Genomic DNA, 24,074 nt, shown 5'->3' on the forward strand with positions numbered 1-24,074 from the left:
AGAAATTAAGCAAAAAAATGATAGAACATGTTAAGCAAGAAATGTATTTGAAGTCCTCACATGCACAATACAAGGAAGTGTGTGTTGAGTCCTTATTTTGTTAGTTACTATTGCTTATAACAATTTGCTAAACTGAATATAACAAGGGCTGTTTGTAAAACATGCATGCCCCCCATATGGGCTGTCAGTTGTAGTGGCAGCCATTGGGTGAATTTTTTTTTTTACTGGGACATTGACCTTTGACCTAGTGACCTGAAAATCAATAGGGGTCATCTGCCAGTCATGATCAATGTACTTATGAAGTTTCATGATCCTAGGCCTAATTATTCTTGAGTTATCATCAGGAAACCATTTTACTGTTTCGAGTCACTGTGAACTTGATCTTTAACCTAGTGACCTGAAAATTAATAGGGGTCATCTGCCAGTATGATCAATGTACCTATGAAGTTTCATGATCCTTGCCGTAAGCATTCTTGAGTTATCCGGAAACCATTTTACTATTTCGAGTCACTGTGACCTTGACCTTTGACCTAGTGACCTGAATATCAATAGGGGTCATCTGCCAGTCATTATCAATTTAACTATGTAGTTTCATGATCCTAGGCGTAAGCATTCTTGAGTTATCATCTGGAAACCATTTTACTGTTTCGAGTCATTGTGACCTTGACCTTTGACCTAGTGACCTGAAAATCAATAGGGGTCATTTGCCAGTCATGGTCAATGTACCTATGAAGTTTCATGATCCTAGGCATAAGCATTCTTGAGTTATCATCCGAAAACAATTTTACTCTTTCGAGTCACTGTGACCTTGACCTTTGACCTTGTGACCTGAAAATAGGGGTCATCTGCTGGTCATGATCAATGTACCTATAAAGTTTCATGATCCTAGGCCTAAGGGTTCTTGAGTTATCATCCGGAAACCATCTGGTGGACGGACCGACCGACAGACAGACGGACCGACCGACATGTGCAAAACAATATACCCCCTCTTCTTCAAAGGGGAGCATAAAAACTAATGTCTTCTGGTGCATCTGGGGCATCACCAGCCTTTGTCATAACTTCCATGTCCACTATGAAGTTGAACAAGAGCACCGCATAACGGGCGCCAACGCTCGGCTGCGGGTGCATTTTTGAATACATGAAAGCTTGTCAGAATTTTATTTTAGAGGTCGCAGTGACCTTGACCTTTTACCTAGTGACCCAAAAATGAATTTGACGTGTAGAACTCATCAAGGTGCAGCTACATATGAAGTTTCAAAGTTGTAGGGGGAAGCACTTTGATTTTAGAGCCAATGTTCAAAAGGTTAACAAAATGCTAAAGTTTTAGCACGAAGCGGACGACACGACATGACGACGGACACGACGAGCTGGCAATGACAATAGCTCGGGTTTACTCCGAAAACAGCCGAGCTAACAAGAATGATTGCATATGAGAACCAGAGATTTTGTCTCAGCAAATACCTTACCCGGTAGTATGTTTTATTGTTTGTGAGCATGTCAGAATGTTGCTAGAACTCTAGTTGAGCAGAGTTCTGGGCCACCGTTACCATCATGTCTTCTAATGGTGAATCATTGGCATCATCTCCTGCATGACAGAATCGAAAGCCATGTTAAATCACAACATCAATCTACATAACTATCCATCTTATGATTGTAATTAGGAAATGATTAATACGACATGCTTGCCAAGAATTGTATGTCAAGTCTGGACTAAATGTATTTTAACCCTTACAATGCGGGAACCGAATTTTTAAGGCCTTTGCAAACAGTTTGGATCCAGATGAGATGCCACAGAACGAGGCGTCTCATCTGGATCCAAACTGTTTGCTATTCTGATAGTATTCTTTGAAAAAAAATGAAGAAAATGCTAATTTTATAAATTCAGCAGACGACATTTTAGCAGACAACAATTTTCCCAGCATGCAAGGGGTTAATAAAATAAGTTTTGAGTTTGATTGATAAGAGTTTTCTGGGGTTATTTATTATTTTCAAAAAACATAATTGTAGGGCAGGTCATCATTTTGATAAAATATATTGTGCATTGAGTCCTCACTTTTATGATTAAGCAATTGTATGTCAAGTCCTCACTTGGATTATAAAATAAGTTTTGTGCAAAGTCCTCATTTTGATTGCTTCGATTTTTTTATTGAAAACGTTCTTATTTTGAAAAAATTAATTGCAGGGAAAGTCATCGTTTGGATAAAATGAAGTGTGCATTAAGTCCTTACTTTTATGATAAATCAAATGTATGTAAAGTCCTCACTTTTATAACAAGAGCACTGCATAACGGGTGCCAACGCTCGGCTGTGGGTGCATTTTTGAATAAATGAAAGATTGTCAGATTTTTTTATATTTTTTTTTAGAAGTCAAAGTAACCTTGACCTAGTGACCCAAATATGGGTGTGGCGTGTAGAACTCATCAAGGTGCAGCTACATATGAAGTTTCAAAGTTGTAGGTGGCAGCTGTTTGATTTTAGAGCCAATGTTCAAAACCTTTATTATTAAGGTTTTAGCATGACGCGGACGACACGACACGAAAAGCTGGCTATGACAATACCTCAGGTTTTCTCCGAAAACAGCCGAGCTAAAATTCTCAAATTGACATCTTGATATCATAAAGAAAATTGCATTAAGTTTTATTGTTGAATGTTTGCAAGTGCATACAGAAGATTTTGAGACCAGTTTATGTGTGCGACCATACTTACAGAATTGATGAAACAAAAATACCAAACTTTATTAGGAGTTTTTTTGGTATACAAATTTGTAACTTACCCTAGGCTCATAAAAAACAAGTCTATAAGTCCGTCTCTGGGAAAACCGGGCTTAATGCATGCCTCCCAGATCAGTCTATGCAGTCTGCACACGCTAATTTGGGATGATAATTTGTCTCTTTTCAACAAAAATCCAGTCTAGGCAGAAAATGTTGTCCCTGATAAGCCTATGAGGACTGCTTATTTAAAAATAAATGAACAATTTAACCTAATGAACTCCCAGGAAGACAGACAGCCCAAATTATTTCAGTACTGTAATTCTTAAATGGAGTGGGGTTTAATAAGCATTTCCAAATGTCTCGCACTCTAGAAAAATGGGGCTTAATGCATGTGCGTGGAATGTTGCCCCAAGATTAGCCTATACAGTTGTCAAATAATGATGAGATATTGGGTGAAATATTTGGGTTTTCTTTATGTACGAAATATTGACAAGTATATCAGTAGCGAGTATGCATTAACAACAAAGGGGTTACAATGCTGTTGACACAAGCCTTAGGCTGTATTTGCATTATTTATTATTTGTACCACAACGCTCATTAACGTGTGCATACTTGAATAGTGACTTCTCCAGATTGTAATTCAGCCAATTAGAAATAAAGACACATAGAACACTGACCAATGGGATTCATAACTGAGTTTCACGGGCCAGATGTTAGAGGGAAACAAGACAGTTAGAGTTTAGACTTGGAGGTGTACGAATCGAGAAAGATATGATCATGTAGCTATCAGACTGTATTTGTATAACCGAAAATATTAAGTAGCTATGTTAGACATTAAATTGGACTAGAAACTGATACATGGTGTTGTTGAATATTTTATCCTGTATTATGCAGAAAAATTAACATAAATAGAGAGGGACCGACTTGTCCCATGCGCGGCACGAGAAAATGGGAGTTAATGTAAAACTCGTCATCTTGGCAATTCGCGCATGACGAGATATCGAATGATAGGCTACATACCGGTAATTTAAGAGTAATGAACATTGTTAGTAACTATGTGTCGTCTATGAACTATGAACGATTACGGGACACAGTCTGCATAGACTAATCCAAACCTACACTGGATTTTTGTTAAGAAAATACCTCATTTAAACTCAAAATTCAATAAAAGTGAAAAACGTTATTGCCAATTAGCCTGTGCTTAGGCTAATATGGGACGACACTTTACACACCTGCATTATGGCCACACGTACCCCGAGTATCTGAGGGTTGGGACAGACAGCTGAGCGGTCGAGCCAGTCAGATGCAGGGCAGAGAGTCTGCAAGGAGCATGTGGGGCTTGCACCCACACACCAGCCACACTCGTATTCTAACTAAGGCACTGACCGCAGTTGGTTACCATGGTACCACACTTGTAGATGCGGACTAGAAATGGAATAAAAAGTTTAATACCACATTTTAGATAAGGAAACAGTATGTTTTGTTTTGTTACTTTTTTCAAGGCCATCATATCATATAGAGAAGAGTAATATCCAGATGTAGAATTGAAATAACCTGTAATAAAAGTTGTTATTCCTAAAGGCTTGCATAATTAGCATTAAATTAATTTCATCTGATCATATCTAGGCCGTAAGACAAGGTTATCGCAGAATAATAACAATAACCCTTGATTGTAGTAAAACAAAAACAAATAAGCTGTCATTAAAATATTAAATGATGTTATACCCAGTCACATGTCTCTGTTTTATAAACTCGAAAAGGTATCAAACCTCAAGGCTACTTCACCTGTGATATTTTGTGGATTATCCAATGGGACGCTGTTCTTCCCACTCGTCACGGTGAACTGAGCGGTTACTATGGGCAACGTGACGTCAGAGAACTCAAACTGGAGAGCCTCACACTCGAGGTTGGAGGACGTGATTTTCCATGTGGAGTACTTCACTTCCCAGCTGTACGTGAACAGGCAGAGGACATTGTCCATCTGGTCTGGCTGCAAGAAAGCAGGTGAGATTGCACACCAAAATTTGACAAAGAATCTGAAATGAGACTCAAGAATGTTGCTCAAAGTGTGAAATGAGTCTGAACTTTGAAATGTGGATCAAAGTGTGAAATGAGACTGGAAAAAGTGGTTCAAAGTGTGAAATGAGTGTAAAATGTGGCTCAAAGTGTGAAATGAGACTCCAAAAAGTGGCAATCTGTAAAATGAGGCTTTAAAATAAGGCACAAATTTGAAATGAGACTTGCATGAGGCACAAAGTAAGAAATGGGACTTTAAAATGTGGCACAAAGTGTGAAATGAGGTTTGAAAATGTGGCAAAAACAAGTGGAATGAGACTAACATGTGGCTTAAAGTGTGAAATGAGACTTTAAAATTTTGCTCTTTTTTAAAAGAAACTTTCAGATGAAGAACAAAGTTTCGACATATTTTAGACATTGTTCCATAAAACAAGGTATTGCACATAATCTTTGCTATATCTTTGTTTGTATTGAAATGTTTGCTTGTTTTTTTTATTGATTTAGTTATATGATGCCTGTCAGTACATCTACTTAAATTTCCTGTGAAGTATTAGCCAACATCAGCAATAAACCAGTAAAATGCATGATTACTAGTCTTGAACAAACAAATATTTATTTCAATCCATGAAGATTTTACAAACCTGAATGTCCGCCACACGTACACTGATGCTCTTATTCTGGCCGGAATGTACAACCACGTCAGTGTCAAAGGAGGTAGTCTTCAATTGTGGACACTTGACAGGGGATTGAACTGCAGCTGTAGTCTATAACAAACACTCACTGGTAAAATGGAATGTCACATGTGCTTAACTAAAGTGCTCTTTGCTGATAGCTTCAACTATGTTCTGTAAGCCAACCATCTAAAAGGTGAATAACCTTTTTCGCTTTATTTTAATTGTATTCAACTACACTCCTAAAATGCAGGCGTTCCATCACTCATTTATCACACGCACAATCTTCTTTCCGTTTATTGCTCAGTCATTGAAAGCCATAAGTATCTCAATGCTGTGGCCATGTGATTAACAAAACTATAATACAATATGATTTCATGCAGCTCCTGTCAGATTATATAAATTTCTACTGCTTTGCATGCCATAAGATTATTTGTTTGATCTACTTTGATCAACATTTCTTTTGGCAACTTACCAGTACATACTGGGCGTAATGTTCTGCATTAAATATGACAGACAAAATATCTTGTTTCACACCCTATCAATCTAAATTTCTACAAATTTATAATTCAGATAGCCCGACAAAGCCAGGTCCATATGCTCCAATCTTTAATAGAGAGGCTTTAAAGTATATTTCTGATTTTGGCATGAGAGTCTCTCTAAATTACCTGATCCGAGCAGGCTGGTGCTGCATCACTGACACGCAGTCCCCGCAACATGGCACCACTTGCAGCTTTAAGTCCAAAAGCAGATCTCTATGACAAGCAGGAAACCAGAAAGTGTCAGATAAGGATTGTATAGAAAATTGTGAGCTAATATTATTAGTTAAGCCTTTCCCTATCAGAAGCAAAGTGAAAATGTGCAAACAGAAAACAGCATAAAACCTGAACAGCCTGCAAGCAACTTGCATACTGTTCAGGTTTTATGCTGTTTGTTGCTAATCAGTATCTAAGGTTTGGAGTCGAAGCCTTAAAAACTTGAATTTATTAAGAAAGGTCTAAAATTCAAATTAACTTTTAAAGCGACTTCAAATACGTGAAAATACGTATCTAAGTGGTAAAGGGTTAAACAGCTTCTTACTGTCAGACCCTGAACAGCATGACATGGGGTCAGTTAATAAACAATGGAAAACAGATGAGCTCAAGCCGATTATGAATTTACATCATTTTATCTCACAGTGCAGGATGAGTAAGTAGCAATGTGACAAATACTTTCTTGAGTACCGTTCTTTTTACAGTATCAGCTTAATAGAAGGAGAACAAGAGCACCGCATAATGGGTGCCAACCCTCGGCTGCGAAAGCTTGTCAGATTTTTTTTTGGCTTTTTTAGAGGTCAAGTAACCTTGACCTTTGACCTAGTGACCCAAAATTGGGTGCGGCGTGTAGAACTCATCAAGGTGCATCTACATATGAAGTTTCAAAGTTGTAGGTGGAAGCACTTTGATTTTAGAGATATTAAGGTTTTAGCACGACGCCTATGGCGGACGGCTGACGGCGGACAACACGACGAGCTGGAAATGACAATACCTCGGGTTATCTTCGAAAACAGCCGAGCTAATAAAATGAGTAGTCTTATTTTGATCAAACAAATTGTGTATCAAGTCCTCACTTTTATGGTAATTCAATTGTATGTCAAGTCCTCAATATGATAATAAGATAAGCTTTGTGTAATTAAGTCCTCATTTTGGTTGATAAGGTTTTTGAGAAAATTCTTATTTAAAAAAAAATTATATTGCAGGACAAGTCTTCATTTTCTTCACTGTCATGCATAGACAGTGCTCATTTTGATTGCTAAGAATTTTTTGATAAAGTTCTTATTTTGAAAATAGTAATTGTATGGAAAGTCTTATTTGATCAAATCAATTGTGTATCAAGTCCTCAATTTTATGGTACATCAATTGTATGTCAAGACCTCACTTTTATAATACATGTAAAATAAGCTTTGTGTAAAGTCCACATTTTGATTGGTAAGTTGTTGAGAAAACTCTTATTAAAAAGAAATGCAGAACAAATCTTCATTTTCATCAAATTCATGCATGGCACTTTTCTAAAAACTATGTCTCCCCCATATATTTGACATTTGACCTTGAAGGATGACCTTGACCTTTCACCACTCAAAATATGCAACTCCTTTAGATACACATGCATGCCAAATATCGAGTTGCTATCTTCAATATTGCAAAAATTATTGCAAAACTTAAGCAAAAATTAGGCCACAATAAAAATATTGTTGGTTTGCCCTTTACCGACCCTAAATTTTACAGGTGGGTAGGTAGGTAGGAAAATTATTTTATTTTATTTGAGAAATTATATTTTTAATACACTAATAGTCTATGAATATTTAAAACACTGTTATTAAAGCTCGATTGGTCATTGTCGGCTCGGGTACTACTTACATGTACCCCGGGTACTCTTTAGTATACTTACATGTACCCCAGGTACGGTTAATATACTTAATATTTAAGTCGATATTAGACTGTACCCGAGTAGTATTTCCTCCCCAAATCCGATTTTGTAAAACACGCTTTCGATTAGCTTAAACAAACTTCTCTTTAAAAAATCTGCATCAACATGCTTTTTGAGTATGAGTTTCGATAATAAAGAAGGCCATTTTACAGAAAATTGATATAAATGTCAATATAATTAAAATTAAAAAAAAAATAGCCGACAACGACCGATTTAGCGTCAAATTTCCCGGGTACGATTAAGTATATTTATCGTACCCGGGGTACATGAAAGTATACTTAAGAGTACCCGGGGTACATGTAAGTAGTACCCGAGCCAACAATGACCAATCGAGCGTTATTAAAGCACTGTTGCAGTGTACGAAGCCCTATGTAGCTTTACATTATCTTGTTTGCTGTTTCTTGCATATATCAATATCAAATGCATGCTTGTGTGTTATAACATCAAATACGTGTTCATTATAATATGATGTTAATTGCTCAAATGCATTTGTCATTATTTAACTGCCAGACAGCTTTTGTTTTTAACTTCAACCTTTCCCTTCAATTGGGCTTAATTAGCATGCAACAAGCATTGAAGGAGTGTAGAAAGACAGCCCAAAGCCTTTAATGGAAAAATTCAGACATTGCGAAAGACCGTCACATTTAACAGGCCAGACTTGCGTACCAGGAGAAACAATTCACAGGCCAGTTGAAATTTTTACAGGCCTCAATTTAAAGTGTTTGACCGGTTAGTGCATAGTCTCGGCATGGCAAAGTAAATTCACGGAAAGGCAAACTGAACATAAGCATTAGTTCTTCTTGAATGCTCTGAGCTTTAATGAGTACATTCGTACAGCTCAGAAGGTCAATAGCTGGGAGTTGTATTATTGCAACTAACATTAGCATGAAAACTTGATTTGGGGAAATAAATTAAGCGTGTTAGTTTCAGTTTGTGGATATATTAACGCTTGAAACATATATATGTGAGTGTTGTCGATGCATTTAGCTAAGAGACATTAATATATTAAATAAGTTTACCTTTAAATATCCATTTCACTAACATGCCATTACAGTAAACTGTTTAGAGTGGCAAGCATAATAAAGCAGAATATGCACATGCATCTGATTAAACACAGATCCACTTGCATATAAATCTAATCATGTTTGTCTTTTATTTTGCATTTGCGATAAGAATGGACAGGGATATAAATATGCGCAGAAATAAATATTGCATTCGGCTCTTTTATGATTGGCGAAAAAACGAAAAAAAAAAATGTTTTCAGAAATCGCAATAAAATTTTTTGGGTCGGGGGGTAAAAAGTGGGTCGGTCGGTAAAGGGCAAACAAACTTAATTTTAATTTAGGCCTTATTGCAAAACTTAAACCTTGGTTAAAGTTTTGGGACACACACATACAATGACTGACACAATGCCACAATGACAGGCACTGCAGACAGGCCTAAAACAATATACCGCCGATCTTTCGATCCGGGTTGCATAAAAAATTAGGAATGTGAAACAGCATTGTGAGGACTTCAGCAAAACAAATAAACCCTGTAAATGGTCATGTGTGAGAACTTATTGCTCTCTTGCACGACTTGTTTTTATTCTAATTTTATGAAATCCATCTTCAGAGGTGTGATTAAACTAAGACTGTAAAATAACCAATCTCTTGACACAGTGTTCGGTTGACCTTTAATAAAAAAATTATACATACTTTAGGTGCCTTCTTATTAAAACAGTTTTGTGTATAACAAGATATGTCACCTAAGGTGAAATATACCCCAAAGCAGTTTAGAACACAACACCATATGTGCGTGTTTTTGGATCTAACTATGCGTCACGATAATCCAAAACCAATTTGGGTTCAAAGATATTGACCTTATAACACAATGTGTTTGTGTATGAGTACCGTGAGTAGCAGTCAACTTGAGGACATTGCATGTTTTTGTTAAAAGGATGTAAGATTAGGCAATGCTTTTCACAAGCCATTTAACGGTCCCTCGCCGAGACGCTTGAATTTGGAAATCAGAGTCTGCAGTGCGCTTGAAATTTACCGATTAGTGTACTAGTATTTTTTCAGTAATTGAATCTAGCCATTTTTCAGATCAAAGCGAAATTTGTGAATATTTTGAGAGCCAATTTACGATCATCTGTCAATTACTTGAATTTTTTTTACCCAACTCAAGCCCACCTAAAGGTGGAGCGTTGTTGTTTTGGAAAATCAATATTAACCGATGACAGCGCACGCTTTCCAAGAGCAACAGCACTTGTAGGCATTCAATACATCCTCGTGGAAAGAGTGCATTTCATGCATAATGTTGTCAAATCATTTATTGGACTCATAAAGCCTCTTAACAAATTATTGTTGAATTATACACAACTACATGTATAAATGTTTTGTTGAATTCTCAAATTAGAATAGTTAAATTTGTAATCCGAAACTCGCTTCCCAATTTTAATGTTAATGCGACAAATGAACAGTGCTTCATGTATTTCATATTGTTTCTTTGTCTCAATAAAAAACACGCAAAAACTCTGCAAACCAAATAACGTCAAAAGTTAATGTAAAACAATTAGCGTATGCAGGAAATTGCCCTCCCTATCCCAACCCTAATGGCCCCGGGGCGTCTGAAAAATATCCTGTGCAAAGCACTGCTTGGTCAACAAAACTAACATAAATGAAAACATTTTGAGGACTAGAGTTCCGAACAAATGATGAATTATGGTATTTTCTTATTTTCTACACACATAATTAACATCAACACAAAAAATTTCAAATACACACCTTCATCATAAGCCAGGAAATGATACAGGAACTGGTTTTGTCAAGTTCTTTCCCTAATGACTTAACTACACCTCAGCATCATCTGCAAAGTACAAAACAGCTTTCATCAGTCATTTTACACAACACAATAAGCAAATAAACACAGATTTCGAAACCTTAACACTGACCCTAAGTTCAAGGTCAAGGTATAAGGGGTCAAAATTTGTGTACGTAATGAAAGGCCTTGTCCATATACACATGCGTACCAAATATGAAGGTTACATCTGAAGCGTCATAGAAGTTATGAGCATTTTTAAAACTTAACGCATATTTTACAAACCTAAACCCGGACCCTAAGTTCAAGGTCAATGTCAAAGGGGTCAAAATTTGTGTGCATATGGAAAGGCCTTGTCAATATACACATGCATACCAAATATGGAGGTTACATCTGAAGCCACATAGAAGTTATGAGCATTAAAAAAAAAGAGCTGTCTAGGCTCGACTATTCGAGTGCTTGACAGTATAAAGTAAGCCATCATGGAGAGGGGGTATAATGTGGGTGTGTGGTCATTTAATAGATAATCTTTTAAAAATAAGAAAGAAAAAAAAAATACGGGGGGGATTATGGGTTGGGGTGTGTGGGATGGTTTGGGTCGAGTCCATTGTGGTATGTCAGGTAAGTGTTGTTTTGTCAAAGTATGAATCAAATGTGAAAATAAATAAAGAAGTTATGGCAATTTAAGCAAAATGTATTAATTTGACCTTGAGAGTCAAGGTCATTTAAAGGTCAAGGTCAAATTCAACTTGCCAGGTACAGTACCATCATGATAGTAAGAAAGTATTTGAAGTTTGAAAGCAATAGCCTTGATACTTTAGAATTAAAAAGGATCTAAACACAAAATTTAACAAAATATTCAAAGTTACTACATGTATATATATATGACCAAGGTTTAAGTTTTGAGACAGACACAGACACACACATACAATGAGAGACAGGCCAAAAACAATATACCCCCGATCATTCTATCCGGGGGCATAAAAACCTAATTGTAGGGCAAATCATCGTTTTGATAAAATATATTTTGTATCATGTCCTCACTTTTTTGATAAATCAATTGTATGTCAAGTCCTCACTTTAATAATAAAATAAGTTTTGTGCAAAGTCCTCATTTTGATTGCTAAGATGTTATTTTGAAAAAGTTCTTATTTTGAAAAAACTCATTGTAGGGAAAGTCATCGTTTTGATCAAATAAAGTGTGCATCAAGTCCTCACTTTTATGATAATAAATCAAATGGATGTGTGAATAAAGTCCTCACTTTTATAATAAAATCAATTTTGTGTAGAGGCCTCATTTTGATTTACAGATTTTTTTGGCGAAAGTTCTTATTTTGAAAAAAAAACTAATTGTAGGAAAGTCTTATTTTGATCAAACAAATTGTGTATCAAGTCCTCACTTTTATGGTAATTCAAGCGTAATGTCAAGTCCTAACTTTTATAATAAAATAAGCTTTGTGCAAAGTCCTCATTTTGATTGATAAGGTTTTTTGAGAAAATTCTTATTAAAAAAAATATTGCAGGACAAGTCTTCATTTTCATCAATGTCATTCATGGCCTGTCCTCATTTTGATTGCTAAGATTTTTTTGGATAAATGTCTTATTTTGAAAATACTTGTATGCAAAGTCTTATTTTGAATTGTGTATCAAGTCATAACTTTAATGGTAAATAAATTGCATGTCAAGTCCTCATTTTTAAAATAAAAAAAGCTTTGTGTAAAGTCCACATTTTGATTGGTTAGTTTTTTTCTCGAAAACTCTTACTAAAACAAGGCTTTTGTCAAGCAATATGGTTCCCTACCGGCTCCAAAATTTGTCAGAAATTCCACCATTAAATTTTTTTATGGTTGCCATAGCAACTAGGGCTGTCACGATACGCCGTGAGCGAACCGCGGTATATCGTGGTACAGCAACACTGTATCGCGGTACGTACCGCGATATTTTACAGAATATGTATCTGTAAAGAAAACAGTTTACAAACTTTATTAAACACAATAATCAGAAAACACGGGTATCATAGTATGACTTGAAACTGTAAAAGAAACTGTAATCAACTTGATAAAAGTAGTCATTGTTATTGTTATTGTTATTCGCGTCTTTTTCTAAAATGTCCGCCATGTTGTTTACAATAGCTGTGACTACGACCTGTGTAAATCGAACGCTTCAAGGGCATGTTTAAAATGCGGAGTCAGCAGGCCCAGTATTGAAAGTCCGTAGCGTTCTGATTCTTCCTCGACTTATTCATAATCTTAAGATAACATGATTTGGAAGTGCCATGCTTTGAACGATCGATATTCTAAAGAAAGAAAATAAGAAATAGAGTAAACATCTTTTGGATAATTATGAACTTATTTGCAAAGGAAATCTAACCCAAATTCAAAAAAAGGTACGGACTCATACATTGCCGTATTTTAAACGTGAAAGTTAAACATCTACCAGTGGAAGCGCTTGCTTGACCTGGATATTAACGGATTATTTATTTAGCCCTTTTGAATCGCTTCTACAGTTTTCAAAACGATATCTATATCAAAATAATTATGTAATGTATTTATATATGTGCTAATATAATAATATTAAAAAAACCGGTGCGGCAACGCCGTACCGCGGTGCGATTTTTTTCACGACATGCACCGCGATATACCGGTATACCGGTGAATCGTGACAGCCCTAATAGCAACCACAATTTTTGACGTAGGAACAAAATGAAATGACGTGCATCATGTCCATTTTGCCATCTATCCATGTTGTTGCAAGTTTCATGAACAAAATATTAAGAACTTTTAAAGTTATCGCAGGATCCAGAAAACCACCATTTTAGAAATTCAGCAGACAACATTTTAGCAGACGACAAATTTCCCAGCATGCAAAGGGTTAAGATAGTGTAGGATTATGGTTCTTGTGAATGGCACTTCTCCTCATTGCTATCTACATGTATACACCCATGAAGTAGCAGTAATTTTAAGTTTATTATCTATAAATAAACACAAAATTACTTATCTATAAACAAAATTAAGTGACGCTAATGAGAAACAATTTAATTCAGATAAGTTTTATTTTAGTCTCACTGACAGTTGAAGTATTGCTCACAAACCGTGTCTTATAAATCCGCAAACTACTCATTAACTGATGGAAATGCCTGGGAATTCCCTTTGTATCACACACACTACCAATATGATTCTAAATGTCATTTTTCACTTTAAACAAGAGATGTGTTTGTCAAAAACAAAATGCCCCCCTATTGCAGCGCTTTGAAGTCATATATTTGACCTTTGACCTTGAAGGATGACCTTGACCTTTCACCACTCAAAATGTGCAGCTCCATGAGATACACATGCATGCCAAATATCAAGTTGCTATCTTCAATATTCAAAAAGTTATGACCAAACTTTAACGATGGTTAAAGTTTTAGGAAAGAAAAATACAATGATATTTGACCTTTGACCTTGAAGGATGACCTTGACTTTTCACCACTCAAAATGTGCAGCTCTGTGAGATGCACATGCATGCCAAATATGAAGTTGCTATCTTTAATATTGCAAAAGTTATCAAACTTTAACCAAGGTTAAGTTTTGGGACACACCGCATACAATGAATGAATTAATGAATGAATGCCGCCAGAAACAATTTACCCCCGATCTTTCTATCCCGGGGCATAACAATCATCATGTATATCACGGTTACATTATCAAAAGAGTATATATTGCCATTGTTAAAGACATTTTAAAACACTAATATGTGAAGTTGGAATAAGCAATCAATCCTGGGGGAAAAAATCAGCAATTCATTATATGCAATTTTACCTGTTGTATTTATTCATTTTGACAAATTTTCAGTAAAATAGACACTTGCATAAAATTATATAAATGTATCATTTCAACACATTTTTCTACAAAAGTGGATGCTTAAAAAGATTTTTCTAAATCCTAAAAAACATGAAACCGTGTCTATGCATGCATGAACGCAGTTTAAAAATGCACTTAAAATGAAAAAAATAATTCACTGTGAAAGAAAAAGTAATGGAAAAGTGCTCACTATACTTACAGTATAGACAGATTATTTCCAAATGATATTCAGAAAACAAAATGAACAGTTTTGTTCGAGAAAATTCCCTTAATGATGTCCATTCCAAGTTATGTCTTATTCAAAATTCCCATAATACAGTGTTCTTTGTATAATACATGTTTTATAAAATAAAAATAGGAAACAAATCAACACAATTAAGTATCTCCAACTGATTACATGTTTAATACAACAAATTGAACAACATTTCTTTTTTTTTTCAAATTTATTCTCTAAACATTAGTATGCCTATAAAGATTAGCACAGCTCCCACATCGTCAGTCTGACGTTCACGATTTGATTTATCAAGAGATGCAACTCTTGCAGAGCTCGAAATCAGGAATGTGAAAAGGGACTATTGGAGAATTAAAAAGCAATACAAGCAATCGTTATGATTGACCAGTCATTCGATTTTTATTATGTTTTTCTGATCAGAATGGTACACATGCACAAAGTATAATGGTGGTTTCAATAAAAACTGACGATTAATGGATAGAAGAAAAGAAATTACCATGTTAGCCCATGCAAGCGCTAAATTTGTATTGTAAGAAGGCAAAGAAGTATGTGTAATGACATCTTTTTTTCATTCTGACACTTGTTCTTGGTAACATCTATTACTGTTAAAAAATACTTAGTACACATGTATTTAACGGTCAAATATGTTAAATACAAGAGCACCGCCTTGCGTGTGCAGACCACGCATCTATTTTCTTTTTAAAGGTGAAGGGACTCTCATTTTCAATCACAAAGGAGGGAGGGGTGGAGTGAAGAGCGGTGCATTGTGTGGGGGTGTGGACATTTATTACATTTTCTTCCAAAAATGCGATTAAAAGGAAAAAAAAAAATCGGCGGGGGGGGGAGGGGGGGGAGTGGGGTGGGGGGGTGGTGTGGGGATTCTTGGGTGCGATGGTTGGACGGTATTTCAAACATAAAATAATAAAAATAAATATTTGTGTTTTTTAACCGTTTCATAAAAAAAAATTGGGGGGGGGGGGGGTGAGGGTGGGGGGGTATAGTGTGAGGGTGTGGTGGTAATTTGTGAGATGATCTTAAAAAAAAAAAAATAGGGGGGGGGATTCGGGTGGGGGGGGGGGGGGATTCTTGGGTGCGATGGTTGGACGGTATTTCAAACATAAAATAATCAAAATAAATAGTTTTGTTTTTTTAACGTTGAAAAAAAAAATTGGGGAGGTAGTGGGGTGGGGGGGGGTATAGTGTGAGGGTGTGGTGGTCATTTGTGAGATGATCTTAAAAAATAAAAAAAAATAAAAAATAAAAAAAATAGGGGGGGGGGGGGGGGGGGGTTGGGGGGGGGGGGGGGGGGGGCACGGGCGATGGTTTGGGTGGAGTCGATTGTGGTATGTCAGGTAAGAGTAGTTTTGTCAAAGTATCAATCAAATCTAATCATAAATAAAGAAGTTATGGCAATTTTAGAGAAATTTAATAATTTGACCTTGAGAGTCAAGGTCATTCAAAGGTCAAGGTAAAATTCAACTTGCCAGGTACAGTAACCTCATGATAGCATGAAAGTATTTGAAGTTTGAAAGCAATAGCCTTGATACTTAAGAAGTAAAGTGGATCGAAACACAAAATTTAACCATATATTCAAAGTTACTAAGTCAAAAAAGGGCCATAATTCCGTAAAAATGACATCCAGAGATATGCAACTTGTCCTTTTACTGTACCCTTATGATAGTTTGCGAGTGTTCCAAGTATGAAAGCAATATCTATGATACTTTAGGGGTAAAGTGGACCAAAACACAAAACTTAACCAAACTTTCAATTTTCTAAGTATAAAGGGCCCATAATTCCGTCCAAATGCCAGTCAGAGTTACATAACTTTGCCTGCACAGTCCCCTTACGGTAGTTAGTAAGTGTTGCAAGTATGAAAGCAATAGCTTTGATACTTAAGGAATAAAATGGACCTTAACACAAAACTTAACCAAAATTTTCAATTTTCTAAGTATAAAAAGGGCACATAATTCTGTCAAAATGCACGCCAGAGTTATCTAACTTTGCCTGCCCAGTCTCCTCATGATAGTAAGTAAGTGTACCAAGTTTGAATGCAATAGCATTGATACTTTCTGAAAAAAGTGGACCTAAACGCAAAACTTAACCAAAATTTTCAATTTTCTAAGTATAAAAAGGGTACATAATTCAGTCAAAATGCACGCCAGAGTTATCTAACTTTGCCTGCCCAGTCCCCTCATGATAGTAAGTAAGTGTACCAAGTTTGATAAAGTTCTGAGAAAAGTGGACCTAAACGCAAAACTTAACCGGACGCCGACGCCGACGCCAAGGTGATGACAATAGCTCATAATTTTTTTTCAAAAAATAGATGAGCTAATAAGTATAATTTTAGATCCAATACAATAGTATTTTAGTCAGTGCTACAATAGAAAGCACTATAGGTTGAGTTTTCATGGTAACTGTCGATTAACTGTCAAAGTTTGGTAAACTTTTCTATTTGCAATATCCCATTATGACCCATAAACTTTGAAAATTGAATGATCAAAGTATACATAAATTAACCATTTTACTAGTTAACAACAATATGTTAACAAGGGCTGTTTGTAAAACATGCATGCCCCCCCATATGGGCTCTCAGTTGTAGTGACAGCCATTTTGTAAATATGTTTTTGTCACTGTGACCTTGACCTTTGACCTAGTGACCTGAAAATCAATAGGGGTCATCTGCGAGTCATGATCAATGCACCTATGAAGTTTTATGATCCTAGCCATAAGCTTTCTTGAGTTATCAGCCGGAAACCATTTTACTATTTCGGATCACCGTGATCTTGACCTTTCACCTAGTGACCTGAAAATCAATAGGGGTCATCCGCCAGTCATGATCAATGTACCTATGAAGTTTCATGATCCTATGCCTAAGCGTTCTTGAGTTATCATCGGGAAACCATTTTACTATTTCTGGTCACCGTGACCTTGACCAATGACCTAGTGATCTGAAAAATCAATAGGGGTCATCTGCGAGTCATGATCAATGTACCTATGAAGTTTCATGATCCTAGGTGTAAGCGTTCTTAAGTTATCATCCGGAAACCATTTTACTATTTCGGGTCACCATGACCTTGACCTTTGACCTAGTGACCTCAAAATCAATAGGGGTCATCTGCGAGTCATAATCAATGTACCAATGAAGTTTCAATATCCTAGGCATAAGCGTTCTTGAGTTATCATCCGCAAACGATTTTACTACTTCGGGTCACCGTGACCTTGACCTTTGACCTGAACATCAATAGGGGTCATCTGCAAGTCATGATCAATGTACCTATGAAGTTTCATGATCCTAGGCCTAAGCGTTCTTGAGTTATTATCCGGAAACCATCTGGTGGACGGACATACGGACGGACAGACAGACCGACACTTGCAAAGCAATATACCCCCTCTTCTTTGAAGGGGGGCATAAAAAGTTATTGCAAAAGTTTGACCAAGGTTTAAGTTGGTGACATACACAATGAATGACAGACAGAAGACTGACAGACAGACAGACCCAAAACAATATGCCCCCGATCTTTCGATCCGGGGGCATAAAAAATATATGCACAATATCTGCAAAATACCAATGCAAGATCATTTACTGATAATAACTGAGTTTTAGCTCCTATCCAATATATTAGTTTGTAAAAATAAATAAAACAAGGGACAAAATTGTCACAAAACCAGGTTTTCAACTCAAAGTGTGACCTTGACTTTAGAGATATTAACGCAATTCTTTCGCACGACATACCCTCGGCCTCCAATGATGAACAAATGTGCCAATTGATTTTAAAATCTCACCATGAACGACATAGTTATGGCCCGGACAAGCTCATTTATGACCATTTTTTACCTTTGAACTCAAAGTGTGACCTTGACCTTGGAGATATTGACGTGATTCTTTGGCGTGACACACCGTCCACTGATGGTGAACAAATGTGCCATATGATTTTAAAATCTCACAATGAACAACATAGTTATGGCCAGGACAAGCTTATTACGCACGCTAGCCCGCCGACATTCGCCAATCTAATAACCAGTTTTCTTCGAAACCCTGGTTAAAAATCTAAAATAGCTGTTCTGCTTACTCACACCAGGTAGTGACTACTTAAATTAGTTTTCATTATCAAAGTTTTATACATGTAAGAAACTCAGCGTTTCTTCAATGATGGTTACAGTGTAAATAACATGAAACAATTAATAATACATTAAAATGTAACATTAAGCATAAGCAGTGATTTTTCTTCACATTATATTTTACAGCCTGTACTTTTTTGATTCGGGAAAAAGTGCGATAAACCATAGGGAAAATTAAAACATTATTATAACGATTATAAATAACAGTTATCAGTATACCAATTGTTAATAAGTGCATATATTCAACTGCTTTCTAAAATTCCTATTATAAAACTGCTAGGGAATTAAACTTCTGTTTTGACCAATTGAATTTATTTAAAAGTTTGGCTTATTATATTGGAAATTTTGGGGATTTTTTTAATACTTTTTGCCACCCTGTAAGAGGCTGTAATTTTGGAAAAAAAACAACACTAATAGGAAATATCTTGCATTTGTATTAGTTCTAAACATAGTAGGTTATGGTATTATACAATACTCGATGCATTACTTTTGTTAGTTTAGCACTGTTAAAATTAGAAGTTTAAGTTTTGTAAAGTGAAAAAAAAAACAACGTAACTTGGTAATGAAAGAAAAATACGAAATGGGTAGTAAACGTTTTGTATTTCATATAAAAAAAGTCAATTAAATCCAAGTAAAGTTGTTGAGGTCCGGAAGTTTCTTCACTTTTGCACTTATGTTAAGTTCATGATTTTGGGGCATAATTGTACACCTTGAACTCAGCCATCAACAGTTTGAACTAGTAGATAGGAGGCGTGTACAATTTATATAAGACGCATTCTTTTTTGTCGACTTCAACGGCGACACTCAGTTGCATGTTATCTTGGCTTTTTTAACGTAATCAATACCAACAAGTTTATTGCAGATTTTTACCAAACATATGCATATGACCGGTGACATTTCACATCCTGCGGCGGCACGTTGCATTTTGACGCCATGCTTCGCATCTGTCCGCCAAGGCAAGCCGCTATATGACGCCGAGTCGATGCGCATCCAGAGCTCCAGATAAGGTTTTGTGAAATTCTTAAATTACTACCAGATTTTCAAAAAGAATTCTTAACTCTGAAATTTTATTCTAAACGTTACTACTAAGTTTTGGATAATAATTCTTATTTTTTCTAAATGACCTCAAATAAATAATAATGGTTATGTTCATGCAAAAAAAATCAAAATAAACATACTAGCAACTTTATTTATACGAGTTCAACAGTGTCTTTTCAGTATTATACACTTTTTTTTCCCAATACCTTCATATGCCCAAACTGTGCTTAGATTGCATGCCTTAGATGAATTTTTACATATTTCACATTTAAAACGGGTCGTCCCTTCAATCTTTTCAACGATTATCATTAGCCACGGGACTTGTCCCTTCCACTCGTTCAATGTTTTTGTGTGTGTTTAAGTTTGGACCCATCGTGTCGCGTTTTTGTTTAGCTTTTTCGACTGTATCGGCAACTGAACATACAACAGCGTATAAGATCTTTTCTATAATGTCTTTCTAAACATTTAACTTCTGCTCACTTTGCGTACAATATGTTAAAAGTGTGTTTTTGGACGCTTTGCAGTTTTTTAGGACGCTCTCTGGGCACCGCCATTGTTTTTTGACAGATAGACTGTATACGCCGCTTTTATTGGAAAAATGCGCTTTTTAAAACAAACCTGATAACCATTCTATATAAGCACCGCAAATATCTTTAATACGCGAAAATAACTCAATAAAAATCGATACGAACCAGTGTAAAAATAATATTCGTAACGTGGTTTTTTTAATTCTTAATGGTACGACAAGATTTTAAAATAAATACGTAACTGACTTGTTCGTAATAACGAAAATACGACCCTTATCTGGAGCTCTGGCATCATAAAAAAATCTTAAAAAGATTAGTTAGTCACTAAATTTTAAAAGAGCAATTATAATAAAATGATTATAATATTAAAAATCATAATTAATTAAATGTAATCTATTACTGCATACTTACTATTTTTCCTGTCGCTACTCATTACCCAATTATCCCGTATATTCCAGTACTAAAGCAAATTCTGGTAAATATTTACAAGAAAAGTGCTCCAGAATTTCAAGAAATACAAATATTTGCCTTTTTTATTAAGTATGAAATGAATGTTGGCATTTGTTTCTATTTAAAGATGTGATGAAATAACGTCCAATCAGGGCGTTTTTTTCCCCAAATGAACACGCATCAACATTCTGAAGTGATGCTCATGTATTTATACAACACAAAATAAACCCACACTTTTCATGCAACATTCTACATGTCTGCATAATTTTCGAGCACTTTCTTTTTAGATAAAGGATAAGCACTGTTTATTTGACACTAGAATTTAATTGTTAATGTCGAGTTAGCATTAAAACTCGGAAGCATGTTTCGGATTGCAAATTGAATAATGCTAATTTAAGGATCGAACGAAACATTACAGTTATGCTTAATTAATTCAACAATAATTTGTTAAAGCGCATAATTATTTGTTGAATATATTTTAGAATATGCTATTATAAAACTTGTCTATAAAGCATCATATAAACATCATATCCGCTTATTAAAACATGAAAATAATAACATGAAAGTAGCGTAAATCTAGGTTTCGACGCTACACAAATGCACATGTAGGTGTATATCTTTGAACTCTATCCGCGTACGCATGCAGAGGATTTATGCCGCGAAAGTACGCGAGGTAAATTCAGACTCAGCGTTATTGCACGGATTGATGTTGAGTGCCTGGGCGATACGCCGCGTGAAAACATGACAAGGCCGCCGAATAATTCTGGCTGTGGTGTGACCAAGGATTATGTTTGTTCCGCGTTGGCTGTAATGTAAATAAGTTACTTAAATCATCTGCGATGCAATGACTCATTGTCATGGGGCAAAATTAACATTTCCATTTGTGTCTTTGGCCGACACGATAAGACAGACCAACGTCGCCATTTTTTTACAATAAACCAATCTAGTAACGCATGGCGTTATAACAGTCTATTTTGTAAGGGGGCAGGGGATATATTTTTTTACCAAATTTTGAGTTCTGAGAGGCCGCAAACACTCATATCCATTTCATCAAAACAGAAAGTGACACAGGAAAGTCTTTTTGTGTCAGTGTCATAACATAGGCAACATACATTGAAAATACACCCAAAGAAAAGGCTGGCTTCTTCACTTGTGAAACTATGGTCCTTGATGTTTCCCCCCACCAACCTAATTTTTAATAAAAATTGAGAAATTTCACCCATTTGGCACAGAACATTCAAACAGAATGCAATCCTAGTTTTGACTACATTACTCATTTATTTCATCCCTGTGCTGTGTTTATTTACCTAGAAAAGTGTCTCCCATACGTTTAGATTGCTCACAATTTACCTTCAAATCTGTGATCTGTTTCTTCAGCGAGAAATATTGACTTCCGCCAAAAGTGAAATTCAAAATGTACTTGCTAGGGAGCTGTCAACTAGTTTCAATGTTTTTTTTCCAAAATGTTGAGACATTCTTTCTTTAACCTAACACAAGAAATAAATCTTATAACTTCCTAGTTGATTTTTAAAGACCATAAGTTATCCCTACCCTAAAGATATGTAATGTTCACCCCCTTTCACTGACATATCCCCTGCCACCTAAATTATATATAGGCTACATTAAACTAAATCATTAAATGAATAGGTGCAATGCAATATTGTTGCTGCTTAAAGGGCGCAAAATAAAAATATTTTTATTTCGTTTTAAAATTTATAGGTGCAGCAAATCTGACTAACATTTAATCAATTTGTTGTGGCCTAAAGCCAGATCAATTTTTGTATTACATTCTCTCATGCGAGGCGCCAGCTCCTAATGCGTGCCACGCATGATTTTGTTATTCATTTGCTATAAGATATTGTCAAACAATTGCAATTTGGTGCATACACGAGGTCAGAACTTTGCAGATCTTATTTGTAAGCATAAGGTTATTGGTTCTGTCCAAAAAAGAATGCAAAACCTGATTTCATTAGCTACCAATCATGAGTAAAAAAAGTATGTACCTTTTTTAACCGAAAATGTATGGTCTCTACGTTGTATTTTATATGAAAAGGGTCAAACGACTGTCTAAGATCTTTCATCACATGTCATTGAATTATAAATTACATGCGAAATTCAGATACGAACCTGTTTTTAAAACGAAAGCGCGTGATAATTATTCGAGCCACCTGCTGCTAGAACACTATATAGCGTTTTGTGGCGGTTTATGTATTGTTCTTATGAAACATTTGAAAATATTGTAATAAAGTTCAGAAAATAGGCATAATGAGTCACTGAACAAACGAGATCACATGTTGAGATGATGATGTAAATCAGTTAGTGGAGTACAGATTGTTACCGGTATTTTCACACGAAAAAATGTTAGGGGTTCTACTTTCACCAACAATGACGAATATAAGCAACTTTGAGCAATCCATGTTTAGTATAAAACAGATTATTTCACCATTAACAATTTTTCGAATGCAAAAAAAAACATGGCATTAAACATCGTGTATCAAAAATATAGCTTGACAAAAATAAATGTAAAAAGAAAACTTACAGTATATTCACAACAATCGCTTTAAACTGGCTCACTAAGACGAATTTTGGCGACTTTTTCGATATCACTAAAATTGAATAAATATCCTCGACGTATGTTGATTTGCGTTGTTAATGTTTTGCATTAAAATTAGCAATAAACAAAAAACAAAGCGTTGTATATATCATACCTTGTTGAAAGATACCCATATTTCACTAGTTAATGGAGCATATTTATTTTCTGCAACACCCACATTGTAATCCATGAAAACAGTTGTTTTAACGACACGTTTTCAGTCTCCGCCATTTGACTAGAGTGTCCTCGCACTGAAGTTAAAGGGGCCTTTTCACAGATTTTGGCATTTTTTTAACTTATTCGTTAAATGCTTTATATTGATAAATGTACACATTGGATCGTAAAAGCTCCAGTAAAAAATCAAGAAAAAAATTAAAAAAAGGAAAAGAACATTGCCCGGAGCAGGTTTCGAACCAGTGACCCCTGGAGTCCTGCCAGAGTCCTGAAGTAAAAACGCTTTAGCCTACTGAGCTATTCCGCCGAGTACACATTCCTGACGTATTTTATACCTTACATAAGCAATCTTCGTAGTTGCACAAAATTTAACGACAAAAACAGAACTCTCCAAATTATTCAATCGTTTCGCGTTGCAACGCTTTATAATTTTT

The 24,074-nt window shown here is 35.6% G+C and overlaps 2 protein-coding genes across 2 annotated transcripts in view; one reads left to right on the forward strand and one right to left on the reverse strand.

Moving 5' to 3' along the window:
* The window catches only part of LOC127835795 (uncharacterized), a 563,233-nt gene that overhangs the window by 296,900 nt on the left and 242,259 nt on the right, over positions 1-24,074 (forward strand). The window lies entirely within an intron of this gene.
* Positions 1,509-22,302, reverse strand: LOC127835794 (plexin-A2-like). The gene is made up of 6 exons (XM_052362229.1): positions 22,224-22,302; positions 10,632-10,713; positions 5,368-5,490; positions 4,496-4,700; positions 4,085-4,135; positions 1,509-1,585 (listed from the first exon to the last, which is right to left on the reverse strand). The coding sequence occupies exons 2-6, from the start codon at positions 10,638-10,640 to the stop codon at positions 1,509-1,511; spliced, it is 465 nt and encodes a 154-aa protein (XP_052218189.1). The 5' UTR covers positions 10,641-10,713; positions 22,224-22,302.

The sequence above is a fragment of the Dreissena polymorpha genome, chromosome 6 (assembly GCF_020536995.1).
Source record: "Dreissena polymorpha isolate Duluth1 chromosome 6, UMN_Dpol_1.0, whole genome shotgun sequence".
NCBI lineage: Eukaryota > Metazoa > Mollusca > Bivalvia > Myida > Dreissenidae > Dreissena > Dreissena polymorpha.